This window comes from Rhineura floridana, chromosome 4 (assembly GCF_030035675.1).
Source record: "Rhineura floridana isolate rRhiFlo1 chromosome 4, rRhiFlo1.hap2, whole genome shotgun sequence".
Classification (NCBI taxonomy): domain Eukaryota; kingdom Metazoa; phylum Chordata; class Lepidosauria; order Squamata; family Rhineuridae; genus Rhineura; species Rhineura floridana.
This window is the reverse complement of record NC_084483.1, coordinates 160,305,291-160,321,443: the sequence shown is the minus strand read 5'-3', so window position 1 is coordinate 160,321,443 and position 16,153 is coordinate 160,305,291. Positions and strand designations below refer to the sequence as shown.

The 16,153-nt window shown below is 42.5% G+C and overlaps 1 protein-coding gene across 9 annotated transcripts in view; it reads left to right on the top strand.

Annotated features, from left to right (window-relative positions):
• The window catches only part of ALK (ALK receptor tyrosine kinase), a 731,445-nt gene that overhangs the window by 511,060 nt on the left and 204,232 nt on the right, over positions 1 to 16,153 (top strand). For 8 of the 9 annotated variants that reach the window (XM_061624970.1, XM_061624969.1, XM_061624972.1 and 5 more), the window contains one exon: positions 13,311 to 13,442. In XM_061624970.1, coding sequence (XP_061480954.1) covers positions 13,311 to 13,442 — 132 coding nt within the window. Of the gene's footprint in view, positions 1 to 344; positions 400 to 13,310; positions 13,443 to 16,153 lie in introns of those variants that run through there. The other variant, XM_061624976.1, reaches the window with a different exon arrangement.

Here is a 16,153-nt window from a genome sequence, read left to right as displayed (position 1 = left end):
CTGTGGAGAGTTCTTCTGTTGCCTCTGCCTTGCAGTCAAAAAATATAATGAAAATGAATAAAAGGAGGATGGGATGAAAAGATAAACTGGCACTCCCTTACACTCTCTCCCTCCCCCCCCCCTCAAAGTTAAAATAGTATGTCTGCTGCTGCAAGGCTTGCTAGCTCATTGAGAGTGTTCTGAAAGTGAGGGAACGATTACGCAGACCCAGCAACACCCACAGAAAGAATGTTTGCTTCTGATTGAGTGGTGGGGGTGTCCATAGGTCCGCCCAACCCTCTGTTAGGGTGGTTTTTGTTTTTTGGTAGCTTATGTCCATTAGCTCTAAGAAAAAAGAAGGGGGAGGGGACAAACAGACAGCCCATTTCTTCCTCCTCCCCTGCCTGGAGTCTTTTCTATGTGAGTTACTAGGTTTCTTAAACTGTTTCTTAAACTGTTTCCCTCTCAGGAGGCAGGTGGGAATCTGCTGGTAGTGATTACGACTGGTGGCTAAGGAGGGAGGAGAGATGATAGAAGCATCTAGGAAGTCTCTCAGTCAGTGGAAATGCATTAATATGACTGTGGGTAAAAGGAGGAAGACTGGGCTATGGCTTTGGGATTGGGGGGGCTCAGAATCTTGAGATGGTTACACCCCACTTTGCCCAAGAACGGAGCCTCCCCTGTAACAGACACTCCCATGAATGTATAAAGTGTTGTAGCTTTCCAGTGTTGCAGTGTTCCATCACTGAAGAACGGAAGGGGTTGTTCACAACTCCCTTCTCATCTTGTGGCTTTCAGATCAGATCTTTCTAGTCATTCTGTGAGTGACCCTGATCAAAGCACAAGGGCAGTGCTCAGTGAGCCGCTCACAGCCAAATATTTTTTTAAAGCTGCCAGTAATTCAGAGTACCCTGTTTTGAAACCTGAGACCTTTATTTTAAAATGCCTTTGTAAGGAGATAACTTTTTCCCTCCTGAACTGATTTACACTGTAAAATCATCTTGGGGGAAAATAGTGGTTGTTTTCCTACACGCTTCATTAATTTTTAGTTTTGTCAGGCAATATAAATAAAAGCTTCAAGCGCACATCTAATTGAATCACTAGTGATTCCCAACTCCCTGTAGTACTGAGGAACATGATGTAGCTGTGTTGTTTAGCAAGGTTGGCTGAGTCAGGCAAACAATGGCTCATTCTGCCAAGGGGGTTCAGGTACTGCCTCTGTTTTTTATCTTTTATTGTATAAACAGAAATCAGAGTTGTCATTGTGAAGGATTTGCAACCCTGATGTGCTACTGATGTGGCATCATTCAAACACGGTTCCATACAAGGCAGGAGCACATGGGAAAGCAGAGCTGCCAGTAGAAAACAGAGCCAAGGCAAGGACATCATGTCTGTCATATTGTGTGTGATGAGAATGTACAAATTAATGGTACAATCCTATGCATGTCTAATCAGAAGTAAGTGCCACTGAATTCAGTTGCCTAAGGCTGCAATCCTTAAACTCAAATTGAGCTCAGTGGGACTTACATCTGAGCAGACATTATAAGATTGCACTGTAAATTGTTTTATACTTCTTTTTCAAGCATGGATGTTTCTACCATTATCTGTAGCTTTTATATTCTCTGGATTATTTTATTATCATAACATATCCCTTCTGGCATCTCCGTATAATGCAATTCACAAAATTTCAGCTGTTACTGTTGCTTGCAAGTGTGACAGATTTCTCTCAAGGCTGAAAGCCTTTATCAACAAATTGTGCATTTATTTAACCTCAGCAAAATTTTGAGTTTTCATATTTTACATTTATCATATAACGGAATGGAATTGTATTGTACTCTGATACCGTAGCTTTTTGTTTAATGCAACATTTTAAGCAATATAATTTTGTTACTGATTGTTAATTGAAATTTATAATTGGATAGTTGGCACAGTGTGACCAAGAATAGGTGTTTCTCCTAAGGTTACCTAGGGGTATTTCTGCACAGGGTGATTTTTCTGTACATGTATTTTCATAAGCTGTCACACTATGTGACAGCAGCATTCCATGGGGGGGGAGGCAACAGATGAGAGGCAAGTGTGGTGAGGGCTTGAGGCAAGAGGACAGCAGATGGGCAGGCGAGGGTAGCAGGCAGGCAAGCAAGCAAACACAGCATGAGATCAAGTGAGCATGGTGGGCAGGTGGGCAGGCAAACAAGGTGAGAGAGCAAGACTGCCCAGATGAACCATGGAGGAACAGTCGGAACAGTGTGGGATAGCTCCTCATCAACCTGCTCTGATGTTGCTACATCAGATGTTGTTGATCTTCGCCATGCCCCTTCCCTGGATATATTTCGCCGGGCATTAAAAACTTGGCTTTTTGGACAGGCCTTCAGGAATTCCGGGGAGGGCTAACTTTTTTGGGATATTTTATTATCTATTGATCGCCCTAACTGATTTCATGCTGCTGTGATTAATGATCGTACTGATTTTATTGTATTTTATCTGTATTGTATTGTAATTTACTGAATTTTAGTTTGTACGTCGCCTAGAGTGGCTTCGGCCAGATAGGCGACACAAAAATTAAATTTATTATTATTATTATTACATCCCCCCCAACCTCACCAACAGCCTCAATAGTGGAAGGCAAAGAGGAAGGAAGCAGCAAGAGATCAGGATGGGTGCTGAAGTGGTGCCCCAGCCACCCTCCACTGTTCCTGTATTGGTCACCTCAGCAGGCCACTTCCCTCCTCCTCACAGGAGAAGATATAAAGGGGAAAAGAGGAAGCAACCTGTTGGGGAGTCCCTGTGTGTGTTTGAAAGTCTGAGGGGGTTGGGAGTCCATGGGTATGTGTGCTTGTGTGTATTTGGGAGCCCTTGGCTATATGTGTGTGTATATGTTTGGGAGCCCCTAGGTGTGTGTATGTTTGTGTGTTTGGGGGTCATTGTGTGTGTATGTGTGTGTGTGTTTGGGAATCCTGGGGGTTGGGAATCTCGGGGTTTGTGTGCTTGTGTGTATTTGGGAATCTGTGTGTATGTGTGCTTAGGAGTCCTTGTGTGGGTGCATTAGGGAGTCTGTGTGTGTGTGTGTGTGTGTGTGCATGTGCATGTGTAGGTGCACACACGCATACAAATCTTGTGCCCTGTTCTGATAAAACACCCTGTTTTCAGGTAATTAAGGGCTATTCTTAGTACCTTGTAAAATGGAATGGTCCAGTTCACAAGTCACATTAAACTATTATTAAAAACTAACTATGGTTTAATGAGAAGTAGCAGTGTGGTAGTGCATGTGGCTGAAAAGTTCCCACTCCACTCCTCCATCTGCCACACAGCCAAGGAATAAGCTAGACTCTGGTTTGTTGTGATGTCTGAACCTGAGTTTGCAGTTTGTTTTCCCAAAACTAACCATGAGCAGTAACCATGAGCAAACCTTGGTTAACACTTGTGGGTTGTTTGGAGAGAAAGAAAACCATGACCCTGGGTTCAGACATCATGACAAAACATATTTTGGTTTATTTCCCAGTGGTGCAGGAGCAAAGGAGGAATGCAGCAAGAACTTTTCAGTACACCTGCACACTGCTCATTAGTTAGTTTTTAATAATGGTTTAATGTGATATGTGAACTAGGCCAATTGCTTGAGGTGTTATGAACAACCATTTGTAGTCACGTTTCTCAACACCCTTCATGAAGACATTACCCCATGTTATGAGCCCCATGGCTCCTTTTGCATTTGGTATGGAGTGGTATACTCAGACAGATGAGGAGTGGGAGGAGGATGAAGCAGAGGGCAGGAATGAATGGTGGCAACTGGGGGTGGAGGATGGAGCTTCTTCCCTACAGACTCCAGGTGTTATGGAAGGGAAGACAGATATGCTGTCTCTTCCCACCCCCTTCAGCAGAACAAAGAGCCTCACTGGGAACTGGGGAGGATTTTGGCCGTGCCTAAAGAAGGCCTAGGCACTAAGGCCTCAATGTGGCCCTTAATAGCACCGCCAGGCCAAACCACCCCTGACTCCAAATGGGCACTAAGGCCCCAACAGCTCTTAACATGGCAGCCAGGCCTAACCACTGCCACCTGCAAACCTCATGGGTCCTGAAGAGGCTGCCAAGGATTCCATGCCACCGCCGCCACTGCTCCTCCGTACGCAAGTGCCTGCCAAGGATTCCATGCTGCCGCCGCTCCTAAACTCGCACAGCCTCACTGCCGCCACAACCTCTCTCCTCCACCCTGCGTGCCACTAAACAGGCCACCAGCCAGGCAAGGCTCATCCAGGCACCCGTGACCTGTGACCTGCTCCATGTCATGCCAGGCCAGAAAGAGACCAAGGGAGGGCGGAACAGGGTGACACGGCGTGCATGGCCATGCCGCAGTCGGGGGAAGGCTTTGGATCCATGCCAGATCTTCCTTGGCATGGCTGCAAAGGCCCACCATCAACAGATGTGAGTCTGTCGATGGGCAGGAATGTTTTCTTATTTACTTTCAAGTAAGAGTCTCTGTGGTGTTTTGAAATGGAAGTCAGGACACCCCATGCTTACTTTTTCATCTTCTTTAAAAAAATAAGATCTTTACACATATTCATCTATCCATTTGTCTTAGACAACTTCTTTCTACTGTCCTTTACCATTCATATGCAACATTCAACAAAGACATCCACGTCAGATATTTAGGTGTACCACAGGGTCAGACTCCATCTTCATCTTTTAAAAAATCACCTGGCAAATGTAGTTAATCTGGTGATGAACATATGATCACATAAGTGTCCACACACATATATGTTCTTACTTTAAAAAGGCATAAACCTACTCTTCCAGATCTAACCCTAACCCTGGACAGCAGCTCATCAGGAGAAAAGGAGCCACATTCAGTGCAAAGAGCTTGCAGGTGGAAGGAGGAGAAGGAAATACTTTGTGTAAAGGAAAACATTAAATCCTTCATTATAAAATCTCCAGTAATCTGTGCTTCTTCTTTTGGGACTCAGAATATCTAAGGAACTCCTGAACTGCTGTAGTTAGCAGGGGAAGAACATGTCAGGGCCCAGTGGGGTCAGAGGATAGGATGGTCCAATCAGGCCAATGAGAGGGGTTTGGACTAGGCAGACAAGAATCCAGAAAGACAGAAGCATGTCAGATGACATGATTTAAGATGGACTGGTGGCCTGGTTCCGGAACAAGCAAATGAGGGATAACAGACAAGGGAAAGGGGTAGGATTCTGTTTTGCATCTTCCCTCATAGAAAAGTTGCTCAAACTGAGGAATCATATCTGGAGCAAAACTTATATAGGGCCAGCCAGCGAGGCCTGTATTGGCTCCTCAAGTCACTTGGTCGGTCTGGGCTGACGAATCCATAGTACTGGATCTGGCCATTACAGGGGTGGTGCTTGAGGAGATCAGAGATCAAGCTTGAGACTTCCTAACACTGCGCTTGTGGTGCTGTGGGTAAGGTACCTTGGCTCTCTGCCAGAGTCCCTGTTTTGAGATCTGTGATGCCTTCATAGAACCATAGAACCATAGAATCCTAGAGTTGGAAGGGGCCTTGTAGGCCATCGAGTCCAACCCCCTGCTCACAGCAGGAAATCCACAGCTAGAGCATCTCCCGCAGATAGCTGTCCAGCCTCTGCTTGAAGACATTCAGCGAAGGGGATCCCACCACCTCCCTAGGCAGTTGGTTCCATTGCCGAACTGCCCTTACTGTCAAGAAGTTCCTTCTAATGTCCAATCTGAATCTACGCTCCTGCGAGAACTGAAGAAGGTGCAGGAGTTTAGGAGCTACGCACTACTCCTGGTAAGGGCTTCTTCATCAGGGACGTAGAAAGCAGCAATTTCTGTTCCAACCTGTATTTATCACAATCAGTGCTGTTTCCATTCTGCAGCAGCTCTGTTTCTGCCAAATAGAACATTATTTGTCTTGCTGTCCACTATTTAACGTTATTGATTATTTATATATTATTTATTTATTTATTGAATTTCTATCCTGCCATTCCTCCCAAAGGAGCCCAGGGCAGCAAACAACATCAACACAACATTTTAACAACAACAAAACAATCTAAAAACAGTTACAGGATAAAAACATTCTATCCTGTGATCTCTTGGTTGCTAGAAACAGTCTCCTTCATCTATCAGATGCCTGGGTAAACAGAAATGTTTTTAAATTCCTCCTGAAAGCCAATAATTATGTAATGTATTTACATAGCTAACTGTGAAGAAATGCTACATATATGTTTGTTTTTTATTGTGTTTAAAGAAAAATGTCATATGGCCTCTGTGACTGCCATGGGGGCTTGTGTTGTTACGTTGTTGCAAGCCTGCTTGCTAGTGGTTGCTTGGTGTCAGCTTCTAAGAGAGAGAAATTTTATTAGATGGGGCCTGGATCAGGTAAATTCTTTCTGATTGGCTGGATTGTCCAAGCTGGTGGGAGTAAACTGTCAGTTAGGGAAGTCACTTGGTGATAGTTGGGGAGTTGAAAGTCTGTTGGAGTTAAGAGTGGGGAGTTGGTTGATGAGAATAGGTGAGGGACAAACTGAGGCCTTTATAGTAATACCCAGAGTGTTGTTAATAGTTGTCTGGTGAAGACCAGAAGGGAGCCAGTGACTGAGTTGGTCTGAGAGGCTCCCCTGAAGAAAGGTCTTACCAGAGGGAAGTGACACAAGTGGGGTTTCAATGCTGGCTAAACCGTCCAAGCAGCAAGAGCACTATTAGATGAGCCTTAAGGTACAGAGACAGTTTGTTCCTGGTAGTTGGACTGGGTTGTGGGAATAATTGGCTGGGGTGGAAGTTTAGGGAAATTGGCCTGAGGGGAGAGCTGCTAAGAAGCTGGTGTCACCAATGGTGTTTCTGGAGTCTTTAGAACCAGTCAGCAAGCACCTTTAAAGTCCAAAACAAAAGATCAGTATTCTCTTTTGTAAATAGCATCTCTTTAACAGCCTACAAACATAGTTTAAGATTTATCCTGGCTCTCAGTGTTGGTGTCCATCTCACACCTAAAGCCTTCCATGCACATTACTAGGAGGGTTTTTAAGGCTGCAAATAATACATAATTAAAAGTATTCTGTGTCAATTGGTTAAGGAAGCCTGTTATTATATGAACTGAGGCTGAGGGACCCTGGGGGTCCCTGACAGCAACTTACATTCAATGTAAAGAAATGTCAAAACAATGTAAAACAAAGCCATTAATTATGTATCATTTGGTGCCTTAAAAACAACAATGATGTGAATGGATATGAATCATATTTGCTTGATTAATTTCCAATCCTGAACCACAGATGAGCATTCAAACTGCAACAAGTTGTTTCCTTTTCCGTTTTCATCAGAATTCTCCCACATCCCTATTTTTCACACATTACTTTTCCACAACATGGAGATAATCTATGGTGTGAATGATTTTAGTGCATCCTCAGGTATTCTACGGCCACACATAATGGACTACGCCAAATCTCTGTGTATCTATGTAGATATGTAGACCATCCCTCCCTCCCACATGACATTCATCAGTCTCTATACAGTGACAATGTAACATACGAGCCAGCCCATTCATGCACTAGTGATGGAGTACAGACTCTTCTCCCAGATGGATCATGAGATTTTCCAGTGTCTATATTTGTTTCAGTTCTGTGCCTCCTTATGATAAATTCTCAGTCACATTGAGCCCATGAGTGTTATTTCACAATAGCAAGAGTCAGAGGAAGTAAAACTAATAAAGTCAGCTGAAAGTTAAATATTTGCAAACTGGGGTTTCCATTGCTTACCTGAACATTGACCTGAATTTAGGTCATGCACATTCATCATGTAAGATCAAGTGAGGATTTGCATGTGTAAATGGGCCATTAAAGATGTAACATCATAGTCAGAACAACCATATCACCTCACATTATCTCAAACACAATGACTTGGATCCAGAGAACCTTGAGGAGCGCTTCTTGTGCATTGGACCATGCCTGCCTCTACCTTTCTACCGCAGTCCATTGTACCTTCCAAAAACCACACCTGAGGATCAGAGGCCTTATAGAATGGATGTTATGACCCAGGTTGGGAGGGGAGGCTTCAAGATGCCAGATTCTGACATTGAAGACTGGGACGATGAGCTGGAGGAAGGGACTAACAGCAGGGAGAAACCACAGAATGCGCAGATCCCTGTCACTGAGAGCTCAACTCCCCCTGATTCTGCCCTCCCCACTGAAGTGCAACCAGAGCTGTCAGAGACTGCCCTGTTGGAGACTGCTCTGATAGACATGCCCCCAGTGCCTGCATCCGCATCAAAGGTGCCACCTGCTCAACCTGACATTTCCCAGCCGGATGCCCCACAACTTCCCACAGTCGAGCAAGCCGACCACCCACGACTCTGGGAGGGGGAAGCTGAGAGCCAGCCTCTTTCACCCCACGCTCAGTGGCAGCTGAATCAGGAGATTCAACAGAGCATTGAGGAGGAGCCAATGTTTACGTGCAACAGCCAAGCCTAATTAAGTTGCCTCAGGGGAGGGGTTCATTGCTGAATCAACATCGGAGTGCTGCAAAGTCATGCTTAGTCAGAGTTAGCCAGGGCAAAGGTTGCTAGAAAGCTTAGTTAGGCTAATGAGGTGCACTGCTTTTGATGTAACTGTAACTTTAATAAAAAGAGAAAAAATCACAGCCACGTCTGAGGCTGGATCTCTCGATTTGGGCAGGACAATGGCATGTGATGTGGTGTGGTATACAGTGTGGGAGGGGCAGGTGGACAGAAATCAGCTGAAATTGGAGACGTTTCTTTTGCATGATTAGAAGTGCCTTCTGCTTCCACAGGGGGCTCTGGATCCAATCCATTACCTTTCAGCTGTGTCACTTCATGCATTTAGCTTCCAGTTATTAAAATCCTTTTGTTTACATAATAACTAGAATGATTGTGTGGAAAGGCAGCTAGATGATGCTTGCTATCCCTGACCTTCAATTTATTTATTTAGTTAAATATTTATAGACTACTTTTCATAAAAATACAGCAAGATGATATACAACATAACAGTAACAGTAACTTCATCAGTTCTGTGTGCACAGATGTGGGCCTCTGATAGCACAAGAGAACCAATGCATAAACTTTTGTGCACTTAGACTTTGTGTACAAAGGAGGCAATGAATGCACAGATGTTGGGGTGGGGACAGCAGGCTTATTCCTCATCATGGGTTATTATGTGAGTGTATGAAAACTGCAAAATAATTAAGTTTTTATTTTATTTAACAGAATTTGTATACCACTTAATTGTAAATAAAACTTCTAAGCAGTTTACAAAGAATATAAACAAGACATTAAACGTGTCAATAAAATTCAAAGTTAAAAACAAGTTTTTTATTAAAAAAACAGAATAGAAACAAAACCAACAGTGAAAAATATACATTATAAACTTAAATTACACATTAAAATATGTCAGCTTTACAAGTCTGCACAGATTTGCCTAAACAAAAAAAGTATGGCAAGCACCGAAAAGAATACAGCGAAGGCACCTGCCTAAGTGCCGAGGAAATGCAATGATGTACATGTGTGAATTAGGTCTTATTAAAATCTGTTAATCATTGACTTCATTTTCATTTTTTTCCATTTCTTAAGTTATTTCCTTGTTTGCACTGCTATGCCTTCCTTGATGTTCAATGGCCAGACACAGCCATCAGAAAGGTTACATTATGCATTTCTTGCTCGCTCGCTCTTTTGAAGAGAACCACTGGGGAGAAAGTGCATCTGGAGAAGGGCCAAACCTATCAAAAGATTTTATTTTCTGCCTTCTGAGAGAGCATAACAAAGAGGCAGTAGAAGATTAACAAGTAAAATTAAAACTATAGAACTATTTGCTTTTTTAAAAACTTATGGCTCACTTCTGGCATCTCCTGTTTGTTTTACTTTGTAAGGTTTTTTATATATACATAAAGAAATAGGGATTTAGGATGCAATCCAACTTGTATTTATGCTGGGCTGAGGGGAGTTGGATATGGCAGACCCCTGGCTGAGTCGGCAGGGTCCTGGCTGTGCCGGGACCCTTCGGCAGAAACCCCTCCACCACAGCAGAGCTGGGACTCTGCTGGCTCAGCTGGGGGTCAGCTGGGGAAGCCCAGCCTGCTGGAAGGGGTGGCGGTGGAAGCTGGTGGAAGGCCTGAAAAGGGGGCATTTTGGGGGTATGTCAGAGGAGGGGCCAAGAGGTGGGACTTATGCTGCATCCAACTCCTGTTTGGAGAACTCCTGCGTGTCCCAATCCAGGCCAAAGTTACGCTGAGAAAAATCACAGTCTAAGAAAATAATTCTAATGCAAGTCAGTGGGAAATGCTTACTCACCAGTAGGGGTATTCGTGAGAGCCGTCTTTTTCTTTTTTCATTCATGTGTGTAGCTCAAGGTGAAGCCAATGTTCCTCCAGCCCAGTGGTTTCCAAACAGGAAATGGATGCCACACAACTTCCTGCCGGCTCGTCTGGCACCCCTTCCGCCAGCTTCCCATGAGCTGGATTGCTCTGTTAGTTGTTATCATGAAAAGAAGCCATACTGTTGATTGTACTCTATTTATCCAGATAAAAGAAAGAACAACAACAAAAACAGTAGTGTACCAACTTTTTTTTCCTGCCTTTTAAAACAGTGGATTCTCTCAATAGTGCAAGAATCCTGGAGGTATTGAGAGAAATGCATCATTAAGTTGCAGTTTACAGGGCCACTCAAGCTTCACTTCTTTCATGTGTATACTGGAGTTTCTTTTTGTGAATCAACAGCATTTCTTTGCCCTTTGCTAGAAGCCATATCCAAAGTTTCTCCTTGTTTAGGGCCACCACATCCAGAGACATGCCGGAGAAATAGGGTTGCCAGGTCCATGGCCTGAGACTGATCCTGTATCTTTAGGAGAAGAGAAGGTCAGCCAAGTGCAGGTGTTCTTGCAACTCTGTAATGGGAAAAACTGCAAGGTGGAATTCTCCCTCCCCCCTCCCCAACTTTTAAAGATACAGAAGACCTCTTGGAGGCTGGGCCTGGCAACTAAGAGGTCTTCTGTATCTTTAAAAGTTGTGCAGGGGGGAGGGAGAATTCCACCTTGTGGTTTTTCTCATTACAGCATTGCAAGAACACCTGCACTTGGTTGACTTTCTCTTCTCCTAAAGATACAGGATCAGTCTCAGGCCAAAAACCTGGCAACCCTACGGAGGGAGGCTTTATTGACTTGCTCTTACATGGGGTTCCTGCTGATTGCCAACCAGGTTGCTAATCAGGTCCTGCTTAGCTTCAGTAATTCTGCAGCATGAGGTGTTCCCAGACCATTGAGTAGATCCTGGAGTAGCTGCTTTCATAAAGGGAAGCGACAGAAACTGAATGGCACATACAGAGATTGTCACAAAGCCATTTGGGATTGTGGTCTGTCATTATTATTTTCAAGCTATCATGTGATCTGCCCACTTCAAAACAGGACTCAAAATCTTGTGGCATGCTTTTTTTCATTACATAGAGCTGTCGAAGCAGTGTACAAAAGAGAAGAAAAACAAATTCTAAAAATGATAAAAACATTTTGACAAACTGTAATAACAATAAAAACCTATTTACACATTCTTAAAACAAAACAATTTCTACAGATATGCAATTGATATTCCATAAATGACTGGGCCACACCTCAGGGAAAGCCTTCTTAAACAAAAACACCTTCAGTAAGCACCTGATCATGACACTGAGCACCTGCCTAATTTTGGCAGGTAACTGATTCCACAGAGCTGGAGCTGCAACACTAAAAGTCCAGTTTCTAGTACAAGTTAAGTGTACCTCCATGACATTGCTACTCTCAACAGTGCCCCCATCTGAGGAATGCATTTGCAGCCCTTCAGTTCTGAAGAATGCCTAAGCATGTAATTAGCTATAATTGTCTGTAAAATACCTAGAAGCAGCAACCTAATTATTTACCAGTTGATGCTTCAGGTTATTTTAAAGGGCAATATGGCTATCTGTTAATGTTTGCACCCTTTACAGTTGATGGGATCCACTTTCTTTGTGTGTTAAGGTTTATGTACCCCAGTACACAACATCAAGTGTGAAACATCCCACTGTGATTACAATTACGATAGAAGGGACTACACAAGTATTTAAGATATCATTTCATTTTGTTTATTTATTAAAATATCCATACCCTGCTTGTCCCAAAGGACCCCCAGGATAACTAAGTAATTTTGGGTTGTATTCAATGTAGTGCTAAGGTAAATATTCTATCAGTGCAAGATTTTTTTTCTTGCATTATGGAATGTTCTCCCACCTCCTCCTCTCATGCACCACCTAAAGGAAGCATTAATGACAGCCCTACAAGTTATCTTCTGGCGTGCTACATTATCCTCTGGCTTGTGCCTGAATTCAGCGTGGCTTTTCTGCTCCCAGACATAAACAGAGTGTTTTGTCAAAGAAGGATGCTACTAACACAGAGAAAAATGGGCTCACACAATGGCCAGAGAACAGTCCTCTCTCGCAGCCTCCCCCTCCTTTATACCATTAATAGTTGTAATAGCCGTATAAATATATAAGAAACAATCATTCTGGTGGTGAGTTCCAATAGAAATGGAACAAAATGGAGTTACTGTGAAACAGAGCTTGGAAAAGTTAGTTTTTTTGAACTACAACTCCCATCAGCCCCAGCCAGCATGGTCACTGGATTGGGCTGATGGGAGTTGTAGTTCAAAAAAGTAACTTTTCCAAGCTCTGCTGTGAAATAAGAGGGACATACTTGTATTTTCAGAGGAACCCTAAGGTTTGCAGAAGTATAATTTATACCTCCCCCCCAAAAAGAGAAACAACCCATTGAGGAATGAAATGGTCAGTAGTCACAGATTTTTTTTATTTCAAATATACTTTATAAATACATAAAACATTCAAAAGTGTTTGCAAACAATAAACCTGGTGCTTTTCCTCTTTATAATATATATTATCCAAATACATAGTGAATCCTTAATACCTTCTTCTATTAATTCATTAAATTGCTTCATTAATTCATCAGTTAATTAATTCATTAATCCATATGTCAGTATGGAAGGAAAGTGTTATATCCCCCTGCTTCCTTGCTTGTTCTGTTCTTAATAATTAGCAGCTCTGCCATTTGTTTCTATATGCATTTTTTAAAAAAACAATGTGCATATTAAATGCAAAGACACATTTAACATCACATCTAATTTGGCCCTGAGTTTTGATTATGACCACCTTGATTGTGAAGTCGGCTGGGAGTATGGAAAATGCAGGCTGAAATTTTCCCTTCCAACTGCCTTTGAGTTTTTCAGTTTATTGTTGTGTTTTCTGACTATTATGGCCCTTTGGTGGACAATGTGGCACAGCAAAGCATACTGTAGCACAAACTGCTGTGGAGCAGTTTCAATGGATCTCTCTTTCTTCTTTTATATAGGCTCTCCTTCTGGCTCTAAAATGGCTCTGCAGAGTTCCTTCAGCTGCTGGAATGGAACTGTGATCAAGTTGGGACAGGTGTGTGACTTCATCAGAGACTGCACAGAGGGAGAGGATGAGGGAGAGTTGTGCAGTAAGTAAATCCAGCCCTGTTTCCTAATAATCCCCAACTTTTAACCAATGGGAACTACCTCATGCCTCCCCCATCATATGAGGGAATCTGAATGGGCGCTTAGAATGCTCATACAAGCTGTACATGGAACCAGGCTCTACAACCCCACTTAAATAAATCAAGGTCACTACCTTTTCTGAAGTGGATAAGAGACAAATCAACTCATTTGAAATGTGGTGTTGGAGGAGAGCTTTGCAGATACCACGGACTGTGAAAAAGACAAATAATTGGGTGTTAGAACCAATTAAACTAGAACTATCATTAGAAGCTAAAATGATAAAACTGAGGCTATCAAACTTTGGACACATAATGAGAAGACATGATTCCCTAGAAAAGACAATAATGCTGGGAAAAACAGAAGGCCAAACAAGAGATGGATTGATTCCATAAAGGAAGCCACAGACCTGAACTTACAAGATCTAAACAGGGTGGTTTATAATAGATGCTATTGGAAGTTGCTGATTCATAGGGTCCATAAATTGTAATCCAGTTGAAGGCACATAACAACAAACCTTTCCTGACTTAGGGAGGAAATGAGGAAATTCTTTCCCTAGCCCCAGATGTGACATCTAGCTTTGTCCCCAAGAGGGAAGCAAAGCTCAGTCATTGAATGTCTCCTAAAAATGGGATATTCTTGGCTCTCATGTATATTCCATCTGCAGTCAGGATAATTCTTTGTAACCCAAAGGAATGTGGGAGGGGGAGCAAGAACAAAGATTGCTTTTGAAAACAGAGCCTTCCAGTAAATCTTCCTGTAGCCTTTTAGTTAGAAGCTCAGATCAGTGACTTGCAGCTCAATACAGGTTCTGCCATTTTACCTAAGCAATGTGTTGGGGTCTGAAATTTCCCTGGTGTTTGTTTTGGTCTGGTTGTATCTATACTAGGAGTGTGCACCAGCCACAATATTCTATTCCTGTCATTAGCTTTGGGAAGTAGCCCAGTCTGTTTCAGAACTGCTCTGGGTTTTTCCAGTGTAAATCGTTATTTGGGACTGAATTAGATCTGTTAATAACAAAACTCTGTTTTTCCCTATTCACTCTTTGGGAGAATCTAACAACAGTTATAACTTTTTTTTCCTTATTACAGAAGTGGTTGAAATTTGCTGCATTCAGGGAACCTTTAATGTTTGGTTATTTTTTAAAAAGGAAAAAGAGTTGTTAGGGGGGTTTTTGCCAGATTTGTATGCAATTTGTAGGCATAGTCGCCCCTTCTAAGCAGGTGAAACCTGCCAAATTTCAGAATGGTAGCTTCAGTGGTTCTCCCATAAGGGCAAACTTTACCTTTAAAAAAAGATCATGGCTCCCTAGGAAAGACTAGGCTGAGGGAAATGTCACCCTCCCAACACAGATCCCGTTAACCTCAATGGTCTTTGGTGAGGGTGAAAAAAGAGATCTCTCAATTGACTTGCATAGGGGAAAGGGGGTGTTGTGGGGGAAAACCATAGATCCATATAAACATATTTTTAAATATTTACTTTAGTTGGAGTGCACTTTGAAAATAATTCACTTTGATTAAAACCTACACCGATCTGTCAAAATGAAAGACTCCCACCCCCACCTCTTCACCCCCTCCCCATTTGAGCTTAGGCTCTTTGCCTAGTCAACTTAGTTTCACTTTAAAAATAGATAAATTCAGCAGTTGCTTTAAAAATACAGCCTCTTTTGGACACCAGGAGTCCACAGAGTGACTCAGGACTTTCTCACCTGACTTGAGACACCAGTGCTGCAGTCTGACTTGGGAATGTGAAAACCTCATCCAAATGATCCGTCAGCTTCATAATTTAGACAGTACCAAGAACCAGTGCACTCCTATAATCTCTAGTACTAAAGATCTACATATATATAGCAGATGTAAAGTGAGAGAAAAGCAAGCCAATTTGGGGTGAGGTGGGGATAATATAATCAATCATGTGAATTACTAAGATGGGGAAATTGCAAGGACATCTGAGCTATACATGGACACCCTGTGTAAAGAGGACAAAATGGTCCTAAGAAATATACCTTTGTTAACTAAAAGTCTTTCCAAGAGCTGAAAACGGGACCGCTCTGAAGTCTGGAAAGGTTGCTGTAACCAAAAGGGAAGAGAGAGAAAATGGCAGGAAGGATAGACGTGCCTGGGTTATAACATGAAACAGTCCAGGGAACAGGGATTATGTAGCTGAAACACCATCAAACATGGTGATTCAAACTTCACTCACTGTGTGTGGGAGGTAGAAGTGTGCAGAATGAGATTTAGGGAATGAGTTTTCCTGGCATATCCTCTTGTTGAGACAGGAAATGAGTAGTGTGGGTTTTAGATGAAACACAAGCAGATGACTGCAACATTCTCATGACAGTTCTATGGAGGCCATTTTATGATGAAAAAGGCTGAATCATTTGAACTGTGCTGGTAGATGTGAGCCAGCACAAAACTACTCACAAAGGAAATAGCAATAGAACACTTCTATAATAGTGCAGCTCTCTTCCACAAGTTCCACCACATAAGTACAAAAAGTTTTCTGTAAATTGAGGACTTATCTACACAGTCATTTCTGGATTACTCAAACAAATGCTGCTGGATATAATGTGCAAACCAGGCGTTCTTTCTTCCTGTAATAATTTCAAGATTAGTTTGCTGTATTCTCTCCACCACTACTTCTCATATGTCAATAATGTGCCTGAAAAAAGCAGACA